General features: G+C 47.8%; 1 protein-coding gene across 9 annotated transcripts in view; it reads right to left on the reverse strand.

Annotated features, from left to right (window-relative positions):
* The window catches only part of msi2b (musashi RNA-binding protein 2b), a 483,338-nt gene that overhangs the window by 159,844 nt on the left and 301,933 nt on the right, over window positions 1-21,561 (reverse strand). For all 9 annotated transcript variants that reach the window (XM_052035983.1, XM_052035982.1, XM_052035981.1 and 6 more), the window contains exon 8: window positions 1,300-1,382. In XM_052035983.1, the coding sequence (XP_051891943.1) occupies window positions 1,300-1,382 (83 nt within the window). The remainder of the gene's footprint in view (window positions 1-1,299; window positions 1,383-21,561) is intronic.

Genomic DNA, 21,561 nt, shown 5'->3' on the forward strand with positions numbered 1-21,561 from the left:
TGCGATGCATTGTCACAAATGACCCCACACTAGGTCCGCAACCACTTAACCCACCACAGCAAGAGCTGGTGCAGATTATGTACCTCCTGCTCTAACTTGACCACCCAGAAACCCAGGTGGTGGAGGCAGATTTGACAGACGTGTTTAAGAGGCTCTTAGACAGACACATGAAAATGCAGAGAATGGAGGGATATGGACCATTTGCAGGCAGAAGGGCTTAGATGTCATTAGCTTAATTAGTTCAGCACAACATTGTGGGCAGAAGGGCCTGTTCCTGTGCTGTACTGTTCTATGTTCTAAACCCAGCAATTTTCACCCCTGGTAACCTCAGCAAGGGGGTCCCCGTTACGACTAATTTGATGCTGATCTGTGCTCTATTCTGGACATCGCTGATCTGTCAACCCAATGCACAAACTGCACAAAGGGTCATCGTTCGCCATTGAATGACGGAGCAAAAATAGAGAGGGCACTACCTCACAGGACTACACACCACCTCAGTTTAAAAGTGGAGATCTGAGCTGTAATCCAGGGACTGCTAAAAACTAGTTCATAAACGGGACATTTCAATGATCTCACCTTAGCCTGCATTTCAAATACTCTTGATGACTAAGCGGCAGGTGAATAATGATAGGGTGTTAGAATCAAAGAGTCATGCAGCACAGACACAGGCCCTTCAGCCCAACTCATCCATGCCAACAAAGGTGCCTACCCGAACCAGCCCCATTTGCCTGCATTTGGCCCATATCCCCCTAAACCTTTCCTATCTATGTTCCCGTTCTGAGCTTCTGACATGTCACTCCTCTGCTTAAATGCGCACTGCCGCTCCAAAGCCTTGGGATGTCACCTCTCCTTTCCCCTTCCTTGCCATGCCTTGTTGGTCTAGATTTGAGTGCATGTAATTATCTGTGAGATTTTTTTTAATGTGTATGTGTTTATATTTTTGTTTGTAAATGTATTTTTGCAATATGTTTGTGTGTGTATATACTGGTCTGCCTTTAGATAGTTTAGCATGCATGTACTTTCGTATGTGCTGGCAATTTCTGCAGGCATATGGGCGTGTGTGTGTGTGTGTGTGTGTGTGTGTGTGTGTGTGTGTGTGTGTGTGAGTGAGAGAGAGAGAGAGAGAGAGAGAGACAGACAGACAATGAAATACCCAGCCTACACCAAGCGGCTCCTCCTGGATATTCTGCACAATGCCTTGTCACAGCTTTCAACAGTATGCAGGACTGGTGGTGTGAGAGGAGAGGAGTGGGGAATACGTGACTGGATGTTCCTTCAAACCCAACCGCAGCTACTTACCATTTTATTATTGATTTCGTGGAAGTGGATTTCACAGACTTTTTCAACAACTTCTTCATTCTCAAAAGTTACAAAGCCAAATCCTGAAAGAGAAACAGAAGAGGAAAGGAATGTTAGCTGTTGCTGGTTAATGAGGACCACCCAAGTTGCTGGCCTCACTGGGGACCAGGGATCAGGCAGGTATTTCCTGCACCCAGCCACTAATCTCCAGCTACTCACAAGCACTAATTAGTCTCCCAAGGACTATTAACACATAATGATGGTTAAGAATGCACGACCAGTGGACAACAATTGCCCCGATGTCTCTGTAGTGCTGGCTCTGCGTGAAGTAATTGGCTTGTCCACCTTTCTTTGTGCTCTTGCCTCTATGGGCTGCCTGCTCAGGCGGTTCCCAGACACAGCAACACACAGCTAAAGCCACCATGCTTGCTAAGCATGGAGATGACAGTCATTCCCGGAGACCAGGCTACAGTGAGTGATTATTAGAACAGAAGAAAGAGCAGCAGTGGGACATTCAGCCCCTCAACCCTGCTCCACCATTCAATAAGTTCATAGTGGACCTTTTACCTCTGCACAATTCTCCTGCCCTATCCTCACATCCCCCAACTCCTCTGATATCTGGAAAACCATCGATCCCTGAAAGCTATCAATGACTGCGCTGGGTTCAAAAATTCCGGAGATTCACCATCCTCTGAGTGAAGAAGCTTCTCCTCATCTCACTCCTAAATGACCCACCCCGTTTTATAACACTCTGACCCCCTTGTCCTATAATTGTGGCTTCTGATTCTGATGTCCAAGATTGATTTCAACACCAATTATATTGTGTAACTATCCACCATCCTCAGCTGGTACTGGCAAAATCACCCTGCTTTTATTGGGAGACAACTACCCTGCCTCAGTTAGCTATAGTTTTATGGAAAATCTTTTCAAATAGACTCTGTAGACTGTTTGGTGCAGTGTGTGGAATAAATAGGCTATATCCATTAAGTAAATAGACTTTTCTGTGAAATTAGACTGTTGCAGGTTCTGTTGTAGGGTCCCACTCCATCTCCATGTCCCCGACTAACACAGTAATGCAAACAGACACTCAACACAGACAGAGGCCTCCTCTCATTATCGGAGACGACCAACAATATAGCTGTTACATTCAGTAGTACTAATGCACTTGTGAAATAGATTGGACTGGTTACATGGCTGTGCGTGGACACTCATTTTTCATAGACTCTGTAGACTCTTTATTTGGAGAGACTCCGTTTGCTCAACTCAGTGCAGTGAAGCCTCTCTCTAGTGAACCTTACCACTGGTAATAGCCACTGGGCTGAGAGGGACATATCTCCGTTAGTACAATGGCCAGGTTATGACCACTTCATGCTCTCAAAATCTTGGTCTGCCACCAGGTTATTCCTGCTCTACTGCCTTGTGGGGCAAGAGTGGGATTAACCTCAATCTGTTCTGAATTAACACCACCCCAGCAGCAAGTTTATTTTAAGTGGGTTAACAAACACATTAAAATGGTACAGACAGAAATTTAATGAGAGCACATTATCCTGTCAGCTAAAAATGGCAAACAGGAAATTAAGCCCACATCCTGAGATTTCATTGGGAATCAGTATCCAGGCAAGCTGACAAAAGGGGACGTGGCCCCTTTAAAGAGCAGCCGGGGTGGTCTGGACTGGGTAATCAGTCTGCTGCCAAACCAGAGTCCACCGAAGGCTGCTCTCAGATTCCAGCAATGCCAGGCGAAAGTCCACACTCTCGCTTCTGATGCATCACGAGCTCCACAGTTAAGCTTCACTAAGTGCTCAACAGACGAGCTAAACATAGCATTTTTACACAGCATTTCCCACACACTGCATAATTAGATTTAATTATAACTGCACACACTTAGGGCACATTACAGCTTGCAAAAGACAGAATGGAGATTAACCTCTTAGGTTATGTTTTAAAGTGTGTTGTTATCAACAGAACATTATTGGAAATGAATCAGCTTTGTGCACTGTGAATATGTTTGTGTTCCTTCAGGCCTTTGCAACATTTCCCTGATGGCTGGGTGGAGTACGTTCAGATACTGGGGTAAAATTATGACCACACTGACCTTGTGTTATGCCTGTAAAAACTCCACATTAGAATTCTCTTTCTGGTTTTGAAATACCTGTCATTATTGACCCCCCAACTTCTGTAACCTCTTCCAGCCCCTGTTATCAACAACTCGGGGACTGTACCCCTAAATTTAATCATATCCCCCTCTGGCAGCTGAGCCATGGGTGTGTAGTGGTAGTTTTCTTTGTTGCAGCTTCGAGTTCTAATGACACAGACATTAATCCTCCGGGTGCTCCGGTTTCCTCCCACATTCCAAAGACGTACGGGTTAGGAAGTTGTGGGCCTGCTATGTTGGCACCGGAAGCGTGGCGACACTTGCGGGCTGCTCCCAGAACACTATGCAAAAAGATGCATTTCACTGTGTGTCTCTACGTACATGTGACTAATAAAGAAATCTTAAAAAAAAGAAACCGTAACCCTAATTAACAGTGGTCTTTATCTAAAAGAGCACGTCTAACAATACTGCACTCCCTCAGTACTGCACTGGAGGGTCAGCCTGGATTTTTGTGGTTAGGTCTCTGAAGTGGGACTTGAACCTACGAACTTCTGACTTGGTAGATTATTGTCACTTGTACCGAGGTACAGTGAAAATCTTGTCTTGCAAACCGATCATACAGGTCAGTTCATTACACAGTGTAGTTACATTGAGTTAGTACAGAGTGCATTGATGTAGTACAGGTAAAAACAATAACAGTACACAGTAAAGTGCTGCCCACTTGCATGTGATTGGCCAATAATCAGAACACAGCACTGCCCCAAGTGTGTGTGTGCGCACTGACCAATCAGAACAGCCAAAGCTGCCCACAGCCTCAGTAACCCAGCTCGGTTTCACTGCTGCTCTCCTCCCCCTACTGCTTTCCTATGGACCCAGAGTGAGACACTGAGGAGGTGCAGGGGCAGCACACAAGACGCGAGCTGAGGTACATTGAGAGCAGAGGAGTGGTGAAGGAATGGAGGAAATGGAAAGGAGGGTAAAAGGGGGAATGGGCAAAAGGAGGATGAGGAGGGAAGGGGAGAAATGGGAGGGAGTACGGAGGGAGAGGAGAAGGGGTTTAGCCCAGCTGTATGACGACACTTGCGGGCTGCTCCCAGAACACTATGCAAAAAGATGACAGAGCACAGCCACGACCACAAGATATCAACAAGGGCAGGCACGGTAGTGTAGCGGTTAGCGTAACGCTATTACAGTGCCAGCGACCCGGGTTCAATTCCGGCCGCTGTCCGTAAGGAGTTTGTACGTTCTCCCCATGTCTGCGTGGGTTTCCTCCGGGTGTTCCGGTTTCCTCCCACATTCCAAAGACGTACGGGTTAGGAAGTTGTGGGCATGCTATGTTGGTGCCAGAAACGTGGCGACACTTGTGGGCTGCCCCCAGAACACTCTACACAAAAGATGCATTTCACTGTGTTTTGATGTACATGTGACTAATAAAGATATCTTCTTATCTGAGGTATCCGATCCAATCGCTGTGGGGAAAGGAATCTCAGTGGGTTTCAGTCAGAGTGAGAACCAATGGATTAAACTAAGGATGGGGTGAAAACATTTACACACAGATTATTGTGTTTTACAGCCGGCAGGCCAAGTCCTGGCAAAATGTTCAATGAGCAGGAGTGAGACTATAGCATTGGTCTGACCCAGAGAGCATCAGCACAGAGATCCAGGGGTCCAAGAAACAACAGACAGAGACATTACTGCATGCGTGACTAAGTGCAAGAGAGATGGTGCCTGATGCAGCACTTGGTGCATGTATAAAAGTGCAGATAATGCAACAGAGACGAAGCACGTGACTGTGAGTGAATGTGAATTTTTGTGTGTTTGTAGGAGAGAGATTATAATGAACAGGGAAGACCAGGTCGACCTGGTCTCAGAAAATTACACCAGTTCCTTTTACCTCATCCACATCCTTCAACCAAATAGCAGGTGGCTTTTTGGCACTATGGTATTTTGTTTAATCTCTTGCACCCCATCCTGAAAACTCTACACACAATGCTTGCTGCCTTCAAAATCACAGGCTTCTCCGTGTATGTTGGTGTACGTTGTGACAGCTTGCTATTTAACTACGGAGGCATCACAGCCAACTCGATTCTGTCTTTGGGCCAGCACCCACTTTCTGAGGGGAGCCGTGGCACACACACGTGCGCAGTCACACACACACGAATCAATCCTTCACGGGTCTCTGAGAAGGCCCAGTGAGCTGCTTCACTTGGAGCACCTCAAAGCTTCACTGGCAGCGCACGCGCACACACACATCCCCAAAACACCCAGCCAGAGATCCTGAACACAAGGTAGTAGCTGTTGATAGCAGCCGATCAGGCCCACTTTATCTTTTAGCACTGCCCTTGCCCGCAGAGGGGGTCTCGTGAGACCTCGGCTTCAAAAGGATCCTGCTGAGTACCGCAAGAGCTCATAAGTGAACTGGAAGCAGAATCTAGCAGCAGGCACATCATAATGCTAAGTGGATGGGACAGTTGGGTTGCACTAGCCATCTGGGCCCTGTATCAGGAAGTGTTAATCTGTATTGAGACAGGCACCAGTGAGTGTAGCACATCCTTTGTAGTTAGATCCTGAGAACCGTGATGAGGAGCTCCAGCCTCGGTTGGCTCAGGTTCAGACGCTGAGATCCAAGCAGGACAGGAAGAGAGGCTGCAGTGAAAAATCAGCTAAGAAAAGCCTCACAGGAGAAGGACCAAGGGGGTAAATCAGAAGGAAAAACAAATGCAGCAGGCTAACCTGTGCAGGAAGGTTTGCGTCAGCTGTGATCAGAATTCCTGCCCAGCAGCTAAGCCAGCCTGGAGGGAGAAGGTCAGAGAGTCTGCCAGCCTTGAGAAAGCTACCAGAAAATTATCCTGTAAACTCTGAGAGCAGTGGAAACAGAATCAGATCAGGACTTTCAAAAGCTGGACAGCTGAATCGAAAATAATTTGCAGAGCTACAGGGAAAGGGACTGACAGGAACTAGAACAGACCTGACAGGCCAAATGGCTTCCTTCTGTGCCCTTAACAATTATATGATTCATCTTTGATGCTCAGCCTTCACCAAAACTCCATGATAAGATCAATCCCTTGGTTCGATACAGCCGAGGTGTCAAGTTTTGCAAGAGGCCCTTTTGTAGAATCATCCCTCCACCAGGTCAATAGCCCCAGAGAGTCCACTCGTCACAATAGCTTGTCCTGGTCCAACCACGTAGATACCAGGGCCATAAAAGTGCACCATTGCCTCTACTTCCTCAGGAAGCTAAAGAAATTCGGCATGTCCCCATCGACCCTCACCAATTTTTATCAATGCACCATAGAAAGCATCCTATGCGGATGCATCACGGCTTAGTAATAACAACTGCTCTGCTCGGGACGGCAAGAAACTGCAGAGAGTTGTGGACACAGCTCAGCACATCTCAAAAGCCAGGCTCCTCTCCACGGACTCTGTCCACACTTCTTGCTGCCTCGGTGAAGCAGCCATCATGAAGCAGGAGCTGAGAAAAATAGAGGGCTATGGGTAAGCCTAGTAATTTCTAGGGTAGGGACATGTTCGGCACAGCTTTGTGGGCCGAAGGGCCTGAATTGTGCTGTAGTTTTTCTATGTTTCTATAATCAAAGACCCCACCCACCCGGGACATTCTCTTTTCTACCCCCTCCCATCGGGCAGAAGATGCAAAAGCCTGAAAGCACGTACCAGCAGGTCCAATGAAAGCTTCTATCCCACTGTTATAAGACTATTGAATGGTCCCCTAGTATGACAAGATGGACTCTTGACCTCACAATCTACCTTGTTATGAACTTGCACCTTATTGTCTGCCTGCACTGCACTTTCTCTGTAACTGTAACACTTTATTCTGCATTCTGTTATTGTTTTCCCTTGTACTACCTCGATGTACTGACGTGATGAAATGATCTGTATGGATGGCATGCAAAACAAACTTTTTCACTGTACACGTGACAATAATAAACCAATTTACCAATTTACAAACCCACGAGGCAAACGTCCTACCAACCATGAAATGTCTCGACCCGAAACGTCGACTGTCCATTCCCCTCCATAGGTGCAGCCTGACCCGCTGATCTCCTCCAGTGCTTTGTGCGTTGCCCCATGCAATGCTCTCTTGCTCGAGTCCCCCATCAGGTGGGACTCCTCAGCTCAGCTCAGAGGTCACACCCAGCCCGAAGCTCACCACACCCTCTCACATCTGTACACTTTCCCCGAACCATCCTTCCCACTTGCCCCCACCCCGGTCACTGGGTGACAGAAAAGGAACTGAGTGGGGGAGAGCACTGGAGGAACTCAGTGGGTCAGGCAGCATCTATGGAGGGAAATGGACAGTCGACATTTTGGCTCGAGACCTTTCATCTGGACTGGAAAGATTGAGGGGAGATAGCCAGTATAAAGAGGTGAGGGGAAGGGGTGGAGCAAGAGCTGGTGGGTGCTAGGTGGATCCAGGTGAGGGGGGGGTGGTGATAGGCAGGTGGGGGAGGGAGGGAGGGGAGTGGGAATGACGTCAGAAGCCGGGAGGTGATAGGTAGAAGTGACAAAGGGCTGAAGATGATGGAATCTGACAGGAGAGGACATGGGATAAAGGGAAGGTGGGGAGGGGACCCAGTGGGAGGAGTGTGTGCATGATGGGCAGATGGTGAGGGAGAGGGTGGGGGAGGGGAAAGAGATAGGGTGATGGGGGCCAGTTGGACCAGGAGGAAAGAGGAAAAAAAGGAAAATGGGGGAAAAGGGACAGAGGAGGAGCGGTTACTGGAAGTCTGAGAATTCAATGTTCATGCCACCAGGTTGGAGACTGCCCAGGCGGGACATGAGGTGGTGTTCCTCTAATTTGCATTTGGCCGTGACCCGGCAGTGGAGGAAACCGTGGACAGGACGTCGGTGTGGGAATGGGAAGTGGAATTGAAGTGGCCACTGGGAGATCCCGGCTGGCACAGCGGATGGAGCGAAGCCAGCCGGAACTGAAGTCTCGTGCCAAGAACTCTCAAAGCTTGTGTACCAGGCTCTGTGCCCGTTCCACACCTGGCACCCTCCACTGTTAAATCATGGGGCTCTGCTGCCTCACGAGAAGCCGGTGTGACTGCCCAGGGCTCACTGGGGAGAAGCCTAGCCCCTTAAGCCCCACCGTCTTATGATGGATCCACAATGGTCTAATTTACAGTTTGGTGACTACAGGAATGACAGGACACCATCTGTCGCTGAGCGTTTGAGTCCAATGCGAGCGGACAGCTGAGTTGTTCATGAGCCGTAACTGGACAGACACCAACACCAAGGTGCCTTGGCTGCATCGGCTGATTTCTATGCCTGCAGCAGAAGTGATTAACACACCGTCACATGCTTTTCACAACAATTTAGACGGAGAAGTAGTCATGGGAATTTAACCCCAAGCCTGGCATCTTAACGTCCCCATCTCAGCCTCCAACTGCATCCCTTTCCAAAGTGCCCATCTAATTTTTCCCCTTGTCCTTCCGCCCCAGAGATGTCCACAACCTCCTCATCTAACAAACGAATCGGAATTGGTTTATCATTGTCGCATGTACCGAGATACAGTGAAGAGCTTTTGTTTGCGAGCCATCCAGACAGATCATCCCATACATAAGTACATCGAGGTAGTAAAAAGGAAAACAGAATATGGAGACACAAGAGACTGCAGATGCTGGAATCTGGAGCAACACACAAAACAATGGAGGAACTCAGCAGGCCAGGCAGCATCTGTGGGGGAAATGGACAGTCGATGTTTTGGGTCAAGACTTTGAATCTTTGAAATGGGAAACAGTTCCACCTGCAGATCATGGCGGAAATTTCAAACTCACTTCTGCAAATTGTCATTTGATCAGTTAACTTTAAATCTGAGGTAGGGAGGTTCCTGTTCTTGAAATGAGACAAGTGTGGGTATACAGAGCTAGATTAAGGGTCAGTTGTGCAGTCAGTGAATGTCTGAACAGACATGAGAGGCTGAATGGCCTACAGGGCCTCTCCCACTCAATCCTAGCCTCTCAGACCTCATATGAGGCCTATGCATGCCCGCAATGTGCGACCCACTCACAGCTGTCCCCACTAAGACAAGATAATGACAGAACTGGGACAAAGTGCTGCTTGTGGTAACAAAGTTTGCCGAGTCCATGCACAGCCTGAACAAATCCAAAGGCTTCGTCATGCAGCCGTAACCTTGACAACGCTGTGAGTGGTGGAGCATGCAGTGGGGCAAGACCACAGGGGCCCAGTGACAGTGGGTGAGGTCGGAAAGTAATAAGACTGATGAAAGGGAAAGTGCAGCGTGAGTGGCAGTCAACAGCCAGAGACTGACTGCACTGTTGCCAGGGAAATTTAACTTAGAAAGAGAGAAATTTGGGCTTGTTGCCTGGTGCTTTGAGTATAGAGTGCTGGGGTCTAGTCCTGGAGGATCTGGTGCTCACAGAGACTAATGAGGCCTCAACTTCTCACTGTAGAGCCCGTGCATCCAAACTGAGGAAGGCAGAGAAAATAAAGCAATTGCTTCTATTCATGCTACCTAATCCCCACAAAGAGATCTGTAAAAATTAGCATCACCTATCAGACTGTAGAGATGCAGCTCGAGTACATTCTCACCTGAACATCCCTCGTTCAATGTGGGCATGCTACATTGGCACTGGAAGTGTGGTGACACTTGCGGGCTGCCCCCAGAACACTCTTACGCAAAAGATGCATTTCACTGTGTGTTTCGATGTGCATGTGACTAATAAAGATATCTTATCTTTGTCACAGACACTCACAGCCATGGTCCTAGAACACGCCACTGGCAGGGGACAGGTGGCAGAGATGGGAGGTGCCTGCTTGCCCTGCCCAATTCTTATTGATACAGCCTCGTTAATGGCAGCATCAGTTCACTTGTCACATCCTCAGTAAATTCTTGCCAATGGCACTAGATAGAATGCAATAGTTTACGAAATAGATTGAGGACAAAGATGTCCCTTGCAGTGTGTACCATACAGGTTTGGTTTACAAACAAGTACAAATGTGTTAAACCTTAGTGTGTTTTATATCCATGCTGTATATATGCATGAATGGATATTGTTGGTATATATCTTTTGTGTATATGTCTTATATGTGTGTCCATGTGTTTTTTTTACAGTGTTTACATGAGTGTATTCATGTGTATGCATGATTTTTGTACTCATTTTGTATGAGAGCATCAAACAACTGTTGTGGCACAGGAGACCATTTGGCCCATAGTGTCTGTACTAACACCTGGTGCAGTAATCCTGTCAATCTCATTCCCTGGCTTTTCCTGCAAATTATCCGTTCCTGTGTCTGTCCTATTCCCTTTTGAAAACACTGATTGATTCCGTTTCCCCTGAAGACAATGAGTTCCAGACAAAGTATTAATGATTTTCCTCACAACCTCCTCACATATGCTAGTTTTATATATATGGTTGCGAGTTAATTTAAATGTGCGTTTTCCCTTATTAATTAGCACAACAAGTAAGTGGCAGAATTGACACACTTCTGCTGTCACACACACCTGCCTGTGGGAGGGAAACATTTACAGTGCAGCAGAAAGGAACACAGAACACAAAGGGGGAGGGAGAGAGTGGGGGGGGGGGAAGAAGGGAGAGGAGGAGAGGGAGAGAGGGGGAGAGAGAAGGGAGGGGGAGAGGGGAGAGAGGGGAGAGAGGGGAGAAAGATGGAAAGGAAAAAGAGAAGGGTCATTTTGATTCTGGGTCACAGCGTAAAATGGGAACTGTCAAACCATTGGCTTCTGGTGAGAGGCTGGTGTGATGCTGCTTCCTTATAGTACTGCCCAAGCTCTCAACGAAAGAGCAAGAGCTAGAGAGTGCAAGAGAGAGAGAGAGAGAAAGAGAGAGAGAAAGAGAGAGAGAGAGAGAGAGAGAGAGAGAAAACAAGTCAATGCAACAATCTGTATTCATGATGTTGGGACATCTTAAAGTGCCACACACAGACAATCAGTACGGCAGCTGGGGAAGAGAAGACGAAGGCAGCTTTGAGGGGGCAGATGCAGAGAAAATGGGTTTTCATTTCTGGAGAAAGGATCTGCAATTCCATGGCATCTTCCACCATCTGAAAGAGTCAATAAAGTGCTTCTGAAGTAGTCATTGCCATAAATGGAAAAAAGGGACAGAAAGGGAGGAAAAAACAAAAAGTGTTTGCTAAGGGAGGGGTCTTTGAATTTCTGGTTTGGATGAAAGGCCCTACTTCTAAGCATGAAGCAGCTTCTTCAATGTTCTGGCAGGCAAAAATAACACACACACACACACACACACACAAAGGAGATGTGGAAGCACAGGCAGGTGCAGACAGACAGATGCAGATTTTATTTTCACAGTGGATTGCGTTAAGGATGAGCTGGCCGGCACTTTTCAGGTGCAAAAGTTAATTATTAGCCTTTTCAACGGTTCTCAGAGCTGGTTAATGGCTGTCAAAATGATTCACGTTCCAAGGGAGAGCATGGGAGAGAATCGGAGAAGGAGAGGGAGAGGTGAAAGAGAGGGAGAAAACGACAGTAACAACAGGAGAGCGAGCAAGAGTGAGAAGTGCTCCAATGTATCTGTGTCATTAGAAATCTCTGAAATCGGCAGCGTGAAGTGTCATAATGGCACCAATCTTTCCTGACGATAGACTGGGAATTGGTACCAGTTTGCTAAAGCTATAATCAACTTTGGGATGTAGTTATTTACAGCTTTTGCACTGTAGATGGAGGGCAGGGAGGAAACCAGGATGTGGGAGAGGTTCCAGATCAGGGATTCAGGTGAGCAACTCACCCAGAGGAGAGATATGAGGAAGAGCCGGACGGACCAATTGAATAGCTGGGATATTTTGTCTGGCTCCTGATCAAAGCCAGAAGTGGGGAACGAGGGGTGTGCCATAGGATGGGCTTGGGAATTGAAGAGCAGCAGGAACGAGGGAATGGGAGATGTCAATAGTGGGCTTCCCGATGGGAGCAGGAGACTGGGATACTGGAGCTGGTCATTTGGAGGGGGAAGCTGCTGGGAAAGGAGCGCAGGTACATGGAATAATTTCCTGATGCAAACGCCCAACAGCTGAGGTGGTCCACAGCTGGAAATCAAAACCCCTCAAGGCGTCTCTGTGGCAGGGTCTGGCATGAATGAGTATGAGCCTTAATGTTTCCAAGGCTCTGCAAATAATCTCACAGGCTCAGAACAACCCAATGCATTTCACAGCCAGTGACAAGCAACTGATGTGTGGTCAGTGTGAAACACAGCAGCCAACGTGCACACAGTAAGATCCCATAAGTAGCAATGCCCAGAAAGTTTGGTTCAGAGATGTTGGAACAGTGCCTTGCAATCCTTTACTTCCACCTAACAGAGCAAACGAGACCCCAGTTTAATATCTCATCCAAGAAACGAGACCAATAGTGCAGAAGCTTGAATGCACAGCCTAGGCTGACACTCCAGTGTAGTATCGAAGGAGTGCTGCATTGTCTGAGGTACCGCCTTTCACAAGAGATCAAAGGGGGAAAAGATCCTAGGGCAGAACAAGAAGTCTCCCAGGTATCCGAGCTGGTATTTATCCCCCTGATCAGTATCACTGAAACGGATTACAGCTCCTCCCCAGTTACGAACACTCAACGTACGGACATCCTGTACTTACGGGCGAGAGTCCGGGACGGATTTGCTGGCTGCTGCGGGGCTGCAGGCATCTTCTGCCGGCTGGGAAGGGGGCATTTTCACCTGCCTTCTCTCCTCACCGAGCCGCAACAATCAGGGTCTGGGTGGAGCTGAGCAGAGCTGGCAGCACTGAGCAGACTCACTCACTCACTCACTCAGTGAGGCCAGCTGGCGGCCACTCATCCCGCGCCTGGTCTCTCTCCTCTCACAGCTGTTTCGGTGACCCTCTCCCACACACTGTTTCGGTTCATTTCCAACTTACGTACATTTCTCAGGAATGTGACCCTGTCGTAACCTGGGGGCTCCCTGTACCTCAGTATCAGCTTGCTGGATGTGGGAGCCTGTTGTGGGAAACTGGCTGCCATGATTCTACTTTAAAACAGTGACCGTTTTGACTATTAGGCACTCTGAAGTGACCACAGAGATGCTGTGGAAATGCAGGCCTCATTCTCCTAGAACTCCTTTTTTTCTACTGACAACAGGCAGTTATCAGAGGGCAGAGTTAAGGAAACTGATGCAAGTGCAATAACGGTGGAAAAAGGGCCTTATTGTTTATAAACAAACAGGTCGTGATCTGGAAAATGCTCCCTGGGTGACCAATGGTGACTTTCAAAAGTAAATATATGTAGTTCTGCTATAAGGTGTCTTTCCATAATGTGAATTAGTTATCACACGACTGAAGGATTTGGGAACATTATTTGCATTACATGGGCCACACTGGTTATAGCATGATCAGGAAAACTTGTTTAAATCTGTGGTTTGAAGGCAACTGCAGCTTGTTCTGCTACAAATCTACTTTCTACAACGTGAGGTTTCTTAGGAATGTAACTATTACTTTATAGCAAAACTACATATCCTATCCAGATACAACATGGCTTGGTACGGCAACTGCTCTGCCCAAGACTGCAAGAAACTGCAGAGAGTTGTGGACACAGCTCAGCACATCACAGAAACCAGCCTCCCCTCCATGAACTCTGTCTACACTTCTCGCTGCCTCAGAAAAGCAGCCAACATAATCAAAAACCGCACCCACCCCGGACATTCTCTCTTCTCCCTCCTCCCATCGGGCAGAAGATACAAAAGGTTGAAAACACGCACCACCAGGCTCAAGAGCAGCTTCTATCCTGCTGTTATAAGAGTATTGATAAGATATCTTTTAATCACATGTACATCGAAACACATAGTGAAATGCATCTTTTGCGTAGAGTGTTCTGGGGGCAGCCCTCAAGTGTTGCTACGCTTCCGGCGCCAACATAGCATGCCCACAATTTCCTAACCTGTATGTCTTTGGAATGTGGGAGGAAACTGGAGCACCTCGGAGGAAACCCACGCAGACACAGGGAGAACGTACAAACTCCTTACAGACAGCGGCCAGAATTGAACCCGGGTCACTGCCGCTGTAATAACATTACGCTTGGTCCCCTTGCACAAAAAGATTGACTCTGGACCTCACAACCTACCTCCTTATGGCCTTGCACCTTATTATCTGCCTGCACTGCACTTTCTCTGTAACTGTAACACTTTATGCTGCAATCGCTTTTCCCTTGTACTTCTACGATGTACTTATGATTTGGAATGATCTGTATGGATTGCACGCAAAACAAATTTTTCCACTGTATCTCGGTACATGTAACAATAATAAGCCAATACCAAAACTACCTATAACTGAAAAGGGAGTAATTACTGAGTTATATTGCAAGGGCAGGGATTGAGAGTAAATCCATAAGTGTTTTAAAGAGCCAGGAGGTATAATGGGTTGAATGACATGCTTCTGTGTCGCATGATTATTAGCCTGAAAGAGGGCTTACAAAGCAAGGCAAGTGGCAAAATGGACTGAGTTCCATAGAGTGGACACCCAGCGCCTCCTTCCCAGGGCACCAACGCTCAATACAAGAGGGCATGGCTTTAAGGTAATGGGTGGGAAGTTCAAGGGAGATGTCAGAGGGAGGTTTTTCCACCCAGAGAGTGGTTAGTGCGTGGAATGCGCTGCCTGGGGTGGTGGTGGAGGCTGATATGTTGGTCAAGTTCAAGAGATTGTTAGATAAGCATATGGAGGAATTTAAAATAGGGGGATATGTGGGAGGAAAGGGTTAGTTAGTCTTAGGTGTGGTTTAAAGGTTGGCACAACATGGTGGGCTGAAGGGCCTGTATTGTGCTGTACTGTTCTAATGTTCTATGTCCATGAGCTGGTAGCTGAAGGAGCCACAGGTTCTGGAACCAGGTTCCCAGCAAGGAAGAAAGACATACATTTCTATGGCACCTTTCACGTCCCTTTCAGGACATCCCAAAGGGGCTTACAGTCATTGAAGGTTTGGTCTCTGCTGTTAGGTGGGAATTGTGACCATCAATCAGTGCACAGCAAGCTTCCACCAAACAAAATTAGATCATGATCAAATAATCTGTTTCCATGATTTTGATAGAGGGATAAATATCAGCTTGGAACCGGGGCAGAACTTCCTTGCTCTTCATCAAAATAGTCCAGTGGAATCTTTGGTTTAACATCTGAAGGACGCTGACAGCACAGTGGCATAGCCAGCAGAGCCGCTGCCTCACAGCGCCAGACAGCCGGGTGCTGTCCATGTGGAGTTTGCACGTTCTCCCTGTGACTGGGTGGGTTTCCTCCGCTCGCACCAGTTTCCTCCCACCTCCCAAAGACGTGCGGGTGGGTAGGTTAAGTGGTTGCTGCAAATTGCCCCTTGGGTGTAGGTGAGGGGTAGGATCTGGGGGAATGTGGGGAGAACACAGTGGGATTAATGTGAGATTAGTGTAAGTGGGTACATGATAGTTGGTACAAACTGGATGGGCTGAAGGGCCTGTTTCCTTGTTGTATCTCTCTGATGATAACTCTGACAATGCTGCACTCCCTTTCTCCTGGCATTGTAGGGTCTGCCTGGATATTATGCTCCAGTCTCAGGAGTGAGACTTGAACCCACAGCCTGATTGAGGCCAGCGCAAGAACTGGAGGGACACAGTAGTGTAGCGGTTAGCATAACACTTTACAGCGCCAACAACCTGGTTTCAATTCCGGCCGCTGTCTGTAAGGAGTTTGTACGTTCTCCCCGTGTCTGCGTGGGTTTCCTCCGGGTGCTCCGGTTTCCTCCCACATTCCAAAGACGTACGGGTTAGGAAGTTGTGGGCATGCTATGTTGGCGCCGGAAGTGTGGCGACACTTGCGGGCTGCCCCCAGAACACTCTACACAAAAGATGCATCTCACTGTGTGTTCCGATGTACATGTGACTAATAAAGATATCTTATGTTGTGTAGGGCTGGGAGTGGACGGAACTGTAGACGGCATGAGGTGAAATCACTTATAGGGAAAGCATTCCAGATGAGATGGTAGTGCTGCACATTCTGATTGGATGGATTCCTGGAGGTACTGTCACATGACCCTCCCAAATCCACCAACACGACCTGCCCCCACCCCCCATCCCCCATCCCCACCTTCCTAATTGGGCAGGGACACGTCCATCACTGCAGTGCATCATTGTTCCAAGTTTAACAGGAAGTGAAAGACCTTTACAGCACAAATGGCCATTTTTTGGCTCCCTCCTTCCCTACAGCTTTTTGGGAAAATACATTTATTTTTGAAGTCCCAAAGGGTTTTTTCTCATCACTGGATGAATCTTTAATTCCTGTAAAAACCCAAAGGGACAAAGAGATCCGAGCTTGCGAATAGGTTGCTTAGATTAACAGACCTTTCACTGCAGAAGGACAAGATGGGTCCCTGGGGGATCTACTGCCGCTGGCCAATGCAATGGGAGCTGCACTGAGTAAGGGAGGGAGACTCTTTGGACCTGCAAATCAACAGCGATGAGCTTGGCTTCAATGTGGAGTTGTTCTGGATTTATTTTTGTGCTTGGCTCAGGCTCAGACTCTTTGGGACTATTAAGGCTTTTCGAAAGCTCTCCTGTCCCCCCCACCAAAGCTGCCAATCGTCGATAGCCACCCGTGGCTTTGCAGGCCCTAAATTCTGCCTGAGAGACCAGGCAGAATCGAGCTGAATGCTTGGAATGCTCTCAAATATCTTTTCAATTATCAAAACGTTGGAGGCTTTAAAGATGTTAGCTCCTAATGCGCTGTCATCAAGTTAATGATACCTCAGTGATCTCTTGACGTTGCTTCTTGATTTTAACTCATGCGCGTCAATAATAATAGCCTTGGTGTTTCCTAAGAAAATGCTAACTCTGTTTTAAAAGATAGTTAAATGGTGATCTGTAATTTCCTTCGACGTGTGAATTCCTCAGATTCTGTTACCGTTTAAAAAAAACACATCAGGGTGGAACCTGGTTAGGAGTCCAGCCAGCTCAATATAACTTGTGGGCGTTCTACTGCTATCCTCTAAACAGCAATGACAGCATTCACAAAGTTACTAGCTGATCCCCCTTGTCCTTGCTTATGGGGCTGAGTCTGTGATGCTCATCTATTTGAATCAAGCTGGGTTTAACCCTGACGAGTCCACAATGGGCCAATGGTCTCCCTGTATGGCAGGCCCAACGCTGAACTCAGCTAGGGAATAACGCAGAGTGAGGGTGCTTGTAAATCCCTAATGTCTTGGAATGGTGGAGGTCTAAGGTGAGTAAGCAAGGGGAAAGCAGCTCGAAATGGCCCAAGCCTTGCATCACTCAGTCCCTCTTGGTCTCCACCCGATCCCAGACATTCCCTTTGCTCTCTCCACAACTTGTTCGATTTCTCAGTTCTGCTGAGTGGCCATCGACCCGAGACGGCCCTCTCCACAGGTGCTGCTCGACCCGCTGAGAACTTCCACCAGTTTAACGTGAAATGACTCTGGGCTACGACGTGATTCGGCACGCTGGTGGAACACAAGATAGTTCGAGGATGGGGCTAAGGGAGCGAGAAGAGAGAAAGAGAATAAAACCTCACTTTACAGGCAGATGCGGAGGACCCTTCTGTACTAACCTTTGGCTTTCCTTCAGAAACTGTCCTTTCCCTTCCCCTTCATTGACTCGTGGGATTTAGATGTCACTGGCAAGGTCTATGTTCACTAATGGTGGTGACGAGCCACTTTCTTAAACTGCTCCAGTCCTTCTGGTGAAGGTGTCCCTACCATGCTGTTGGGGAGGACATTCCAGGACTGAGACCTGGCAATGATGAAGGAGCGTTCAGGATGCTATGCACCTTGGAGGACAAACTGCAGGCAATGGTGGTCATGATCAAAATCATGGATTTGGGAGGTGTGATCGAAGGAGGAACCCGGACAGAGTGGATAGCAAGTACTTGTTCCCCTTAGATGAAATGCTGAAGACCAAGAGATTAGAATGATAGGCAGAGGATTAGAGAGGGAACAGAGGAGAAACTTTTCATGTCGGGGTGCCAGGGAACGCCATGCCTCAAATGTCAGTGGCAGATGAAACCCTCCGCACACTTAAAAAGTAGCCGGGTGATCCCTTTCGGGAGCAGTGACCTACTGGGTTACAGAAAGTGAGAGATGGGAAGCTGGATTTTATACTCCCAGCTGCCACAAGCAGTATAGGCAGAACAATCTTCTGTAAATGACCACGATTCTATGAACCAAGCCTTGGCAAGCACCTGAAGACTGCTCTCTTTCACTTCTCACTGACGACACACCTTACTGAGCCCTGCTAATATCTCCTTTGGCCTGGTGTCCTATCTCCCTCACAGTCCTGGGAAGCACTTGCTGTAGAACAGGTGCTACATAAATGCACAGCAGTCCCTGCCCTGTGCTTCTTCTGATCTCCCCACTCCAAGCACAAGACCACCTGTCATTCAAGGCCCATCACCACAGCAACCAGGGATTCCAGGGTATTCCCTCGCTTCACAGTGCTCCAAATCTTCTGAACAAAACACATTTGAGAGGTATTGAGATGACAACGAACACTGACACTTCTCTGCCAATGAGAAGGGAGAAGAATATACAGAGTTGCTCTCAGAAACAACACACTCAAGGGCAAAATTACAGCAACAACAACAAGAGGTATTCTCTCTCACACACACTCTCTTCCTCTCACACACACACACACTCTCACACCCTTTTTCTCACAAACACACACACAGTCTCTCTCACACACATAAACACAGTCTCACACACACAGTCTCTCTCTCACACACTCATGCATGCACTCTCGCACCCTTTCTCTCACACAGTCTTTCTCTCACACACACAAACACACACAGTCTCTCACACACAAACACAGTCTCTCACTCTCTCACACACAGTCTCCCTCTCACACACAGTATCTCACACACACTCAGTCACGCACTTTTATAGACACGCACATTCTCTCCCACACTCGCATGCACACTCCCACACGCACTCACACTCAAGCACACTCTCTCTCACACACACACTCTCTCTCTCTTCTGCTGATGTTACATTCAAACAACCAAACAGTGCATTTTTATTCCAAGCTGTAACCTCTCTGAACCCCAGGAGCTGGTAGTGAGCTAGCAGTCCGCTTAAGTTGATTAGCAATCGGCCCCGCTGCACCTTTAATATATAATTAAGTGCGAATGGCTGTGCTGACTTGGATTTCCTGCACGCCTGTCACCAGTGATGAAGACTGACATTTTATTACTCTATCAGGCACAATCACAATCATCTCTGCAGGGTGACAGGCTCCCAGGAGTCTCTATATATGCAAGGAATCACATTATATTACTGCCCTGTGTAAATCAGATAGGATGGCTCTTCACACTTAAAGTGACAGTAAAGGGCCCAGCTGTGGCTCGTGAAAGCAACCCCCCCCCACACACAACCCCTGTGCCTTGTGACAGGTTATGTCTCCAAGACGCGGCCCAGCACTTTGTCGTACGGCTGACTATGATTGACAAATTCCCAGTGTGGACTGAGCTAACTCATCTATACTCATCATAGACGGGTAGAATCTTTCTCCCAGGGTAGAAATGTCAAGTACTAGAGGACATGCATTTAAGGCGAGAGGGGGAAAGTTTAAAGGAGATGTGTGGGGCAGGTTTTTTTTACACAGAGAGTGGTGGGTGCCTGGAACGAGCTGCCAGGGGTGGTGCTGGAAGCAGATACGACAGTGGTGTTTAAGAAGCTGTTAGATAAACACATGAATACGCAGGGAATGGAGGGATGTGGATCATCTGCAGACCAGAAGAGATTTAGTTTAATTCTGCATCACGTTCTGCGCAGACATTGTGGGGCAGAGGGCTTGTTCTATGTTCTTTCTCTGCTGGGAGCATCAAGTATGAGCTATAGAGTCAGAGGGAGGTACAGCAGACAAACAAGTCCTTCAGCGGGTCTACCTGACCATCAACCATCCATTTTAACACTAATCCCACACTAACCCATTTATTCTTCCAACATTTCCATTACCCACCTGCACACTTGGGGCGATTTATTGTGGCCAATTAACCTATCGACCCACAGGTTTTTGGGATGTGCGAGGAAACCTACATGACCACAGGTAAAACATGTCAATTCTACACAGACAACACCGGAGGTCACGATTGAACCTCGATGATGGCGCTGTGAGACTATCTCAGCTGCACCACTGCGCTGCCCTTAACTGTGCCAGCCGCCCACTGGCATCTCATCTCCATCTTCGCTGCTAGCTCTGGTAGTGAACCCATGGCTAGTCTGACCAATTGTGTCTGACCAATTGTGTAGGGTATCACAGGCATTATTGCACCTATTCTGTATGGGCAGCCAGGCCTGCACGCTCTTCCAGCAGGGGGCAGGAGTGAGGGAGGGAGCCCGTGGCTCTCAGTGAGAGCCAACCCATTAACATTTCATTGCTCGTGTCCCTAGGCAGAAGTTACCCAACACAGCACCTGTTCATGATGAAGCTGAGCCTCCACCACCAGGCTAACACTCCACTCATCCTCTGAAGCCCTTAATAGAGCACGGGCAATAATTCTTTTCTAACCACCTTCCTACCCTGCTGTGACAATCTAAGAACTTACTGGGCCACAACTTAACAAGAAATGGTTTGCGCCGTTCACAGCTTCTGGACTTCCTCAAGACAAGACAAGATTTCTTTATCAGCCACATGTACATCAAAACACACTGCTTTCGCATAGAGTGTTCTGGGGGCAACCCGCAAGTGTCGCCATGCTTCCGGTGCCAACCTAGCATGCTGCAGTCCAACCAAGAAAAATTTGAGCAAAAAACAAGCTGCTGGAGGAACTCAGTGTGTCAAGCAGCATCTGTGGAGGCAGATTGATGAATGTCCTGATGCAGGGTCTCAACCCAGAATGTCAACCATCTCTTTGCCTCCACAGATGCTTCCTGATCCGCTAAGTTCCTCCAGCAACATTTTTTTTGCTCCAGATCCAAGCATCTACAGTCTCTTGTATCGTAAAGTTTGCTCACTGTTAAAGAGAAGGCAATCCGTGCACAGCAAGGAAGACAGTTGGACAGGTACATGGATTGGAAAGGTTTAGGCTATGGGCCAAACGCTGGCAAATGGGACTAACTTGGAAGGGGCATCTTGGTCAGTATGGACCAGTTGGGCCAAAGGGCCTGCTTCTGTGGCTGTATAACTCTATGAACTCTATCTAAGATCCCACAAACAGCACTGCAATACTGAGCAGGTGCACCGTTTCAATGT

Source organism: Pristis pectinata, chromosome 21 (genome assembly GCF_009764475.1).
Source record: "Pristis pectinata isolate sPriPec2 chromosome 21, sPriPec2.1.pri, whole genome shotgun sequence".
Classification (NCBI taxonomy): domain Eukaryota; kingdom Metazoa; phylum Chordata; class Chondrichthyes; order Rhinopristiformes; family Pristidae; genus Pristis; species Pristis pectinata.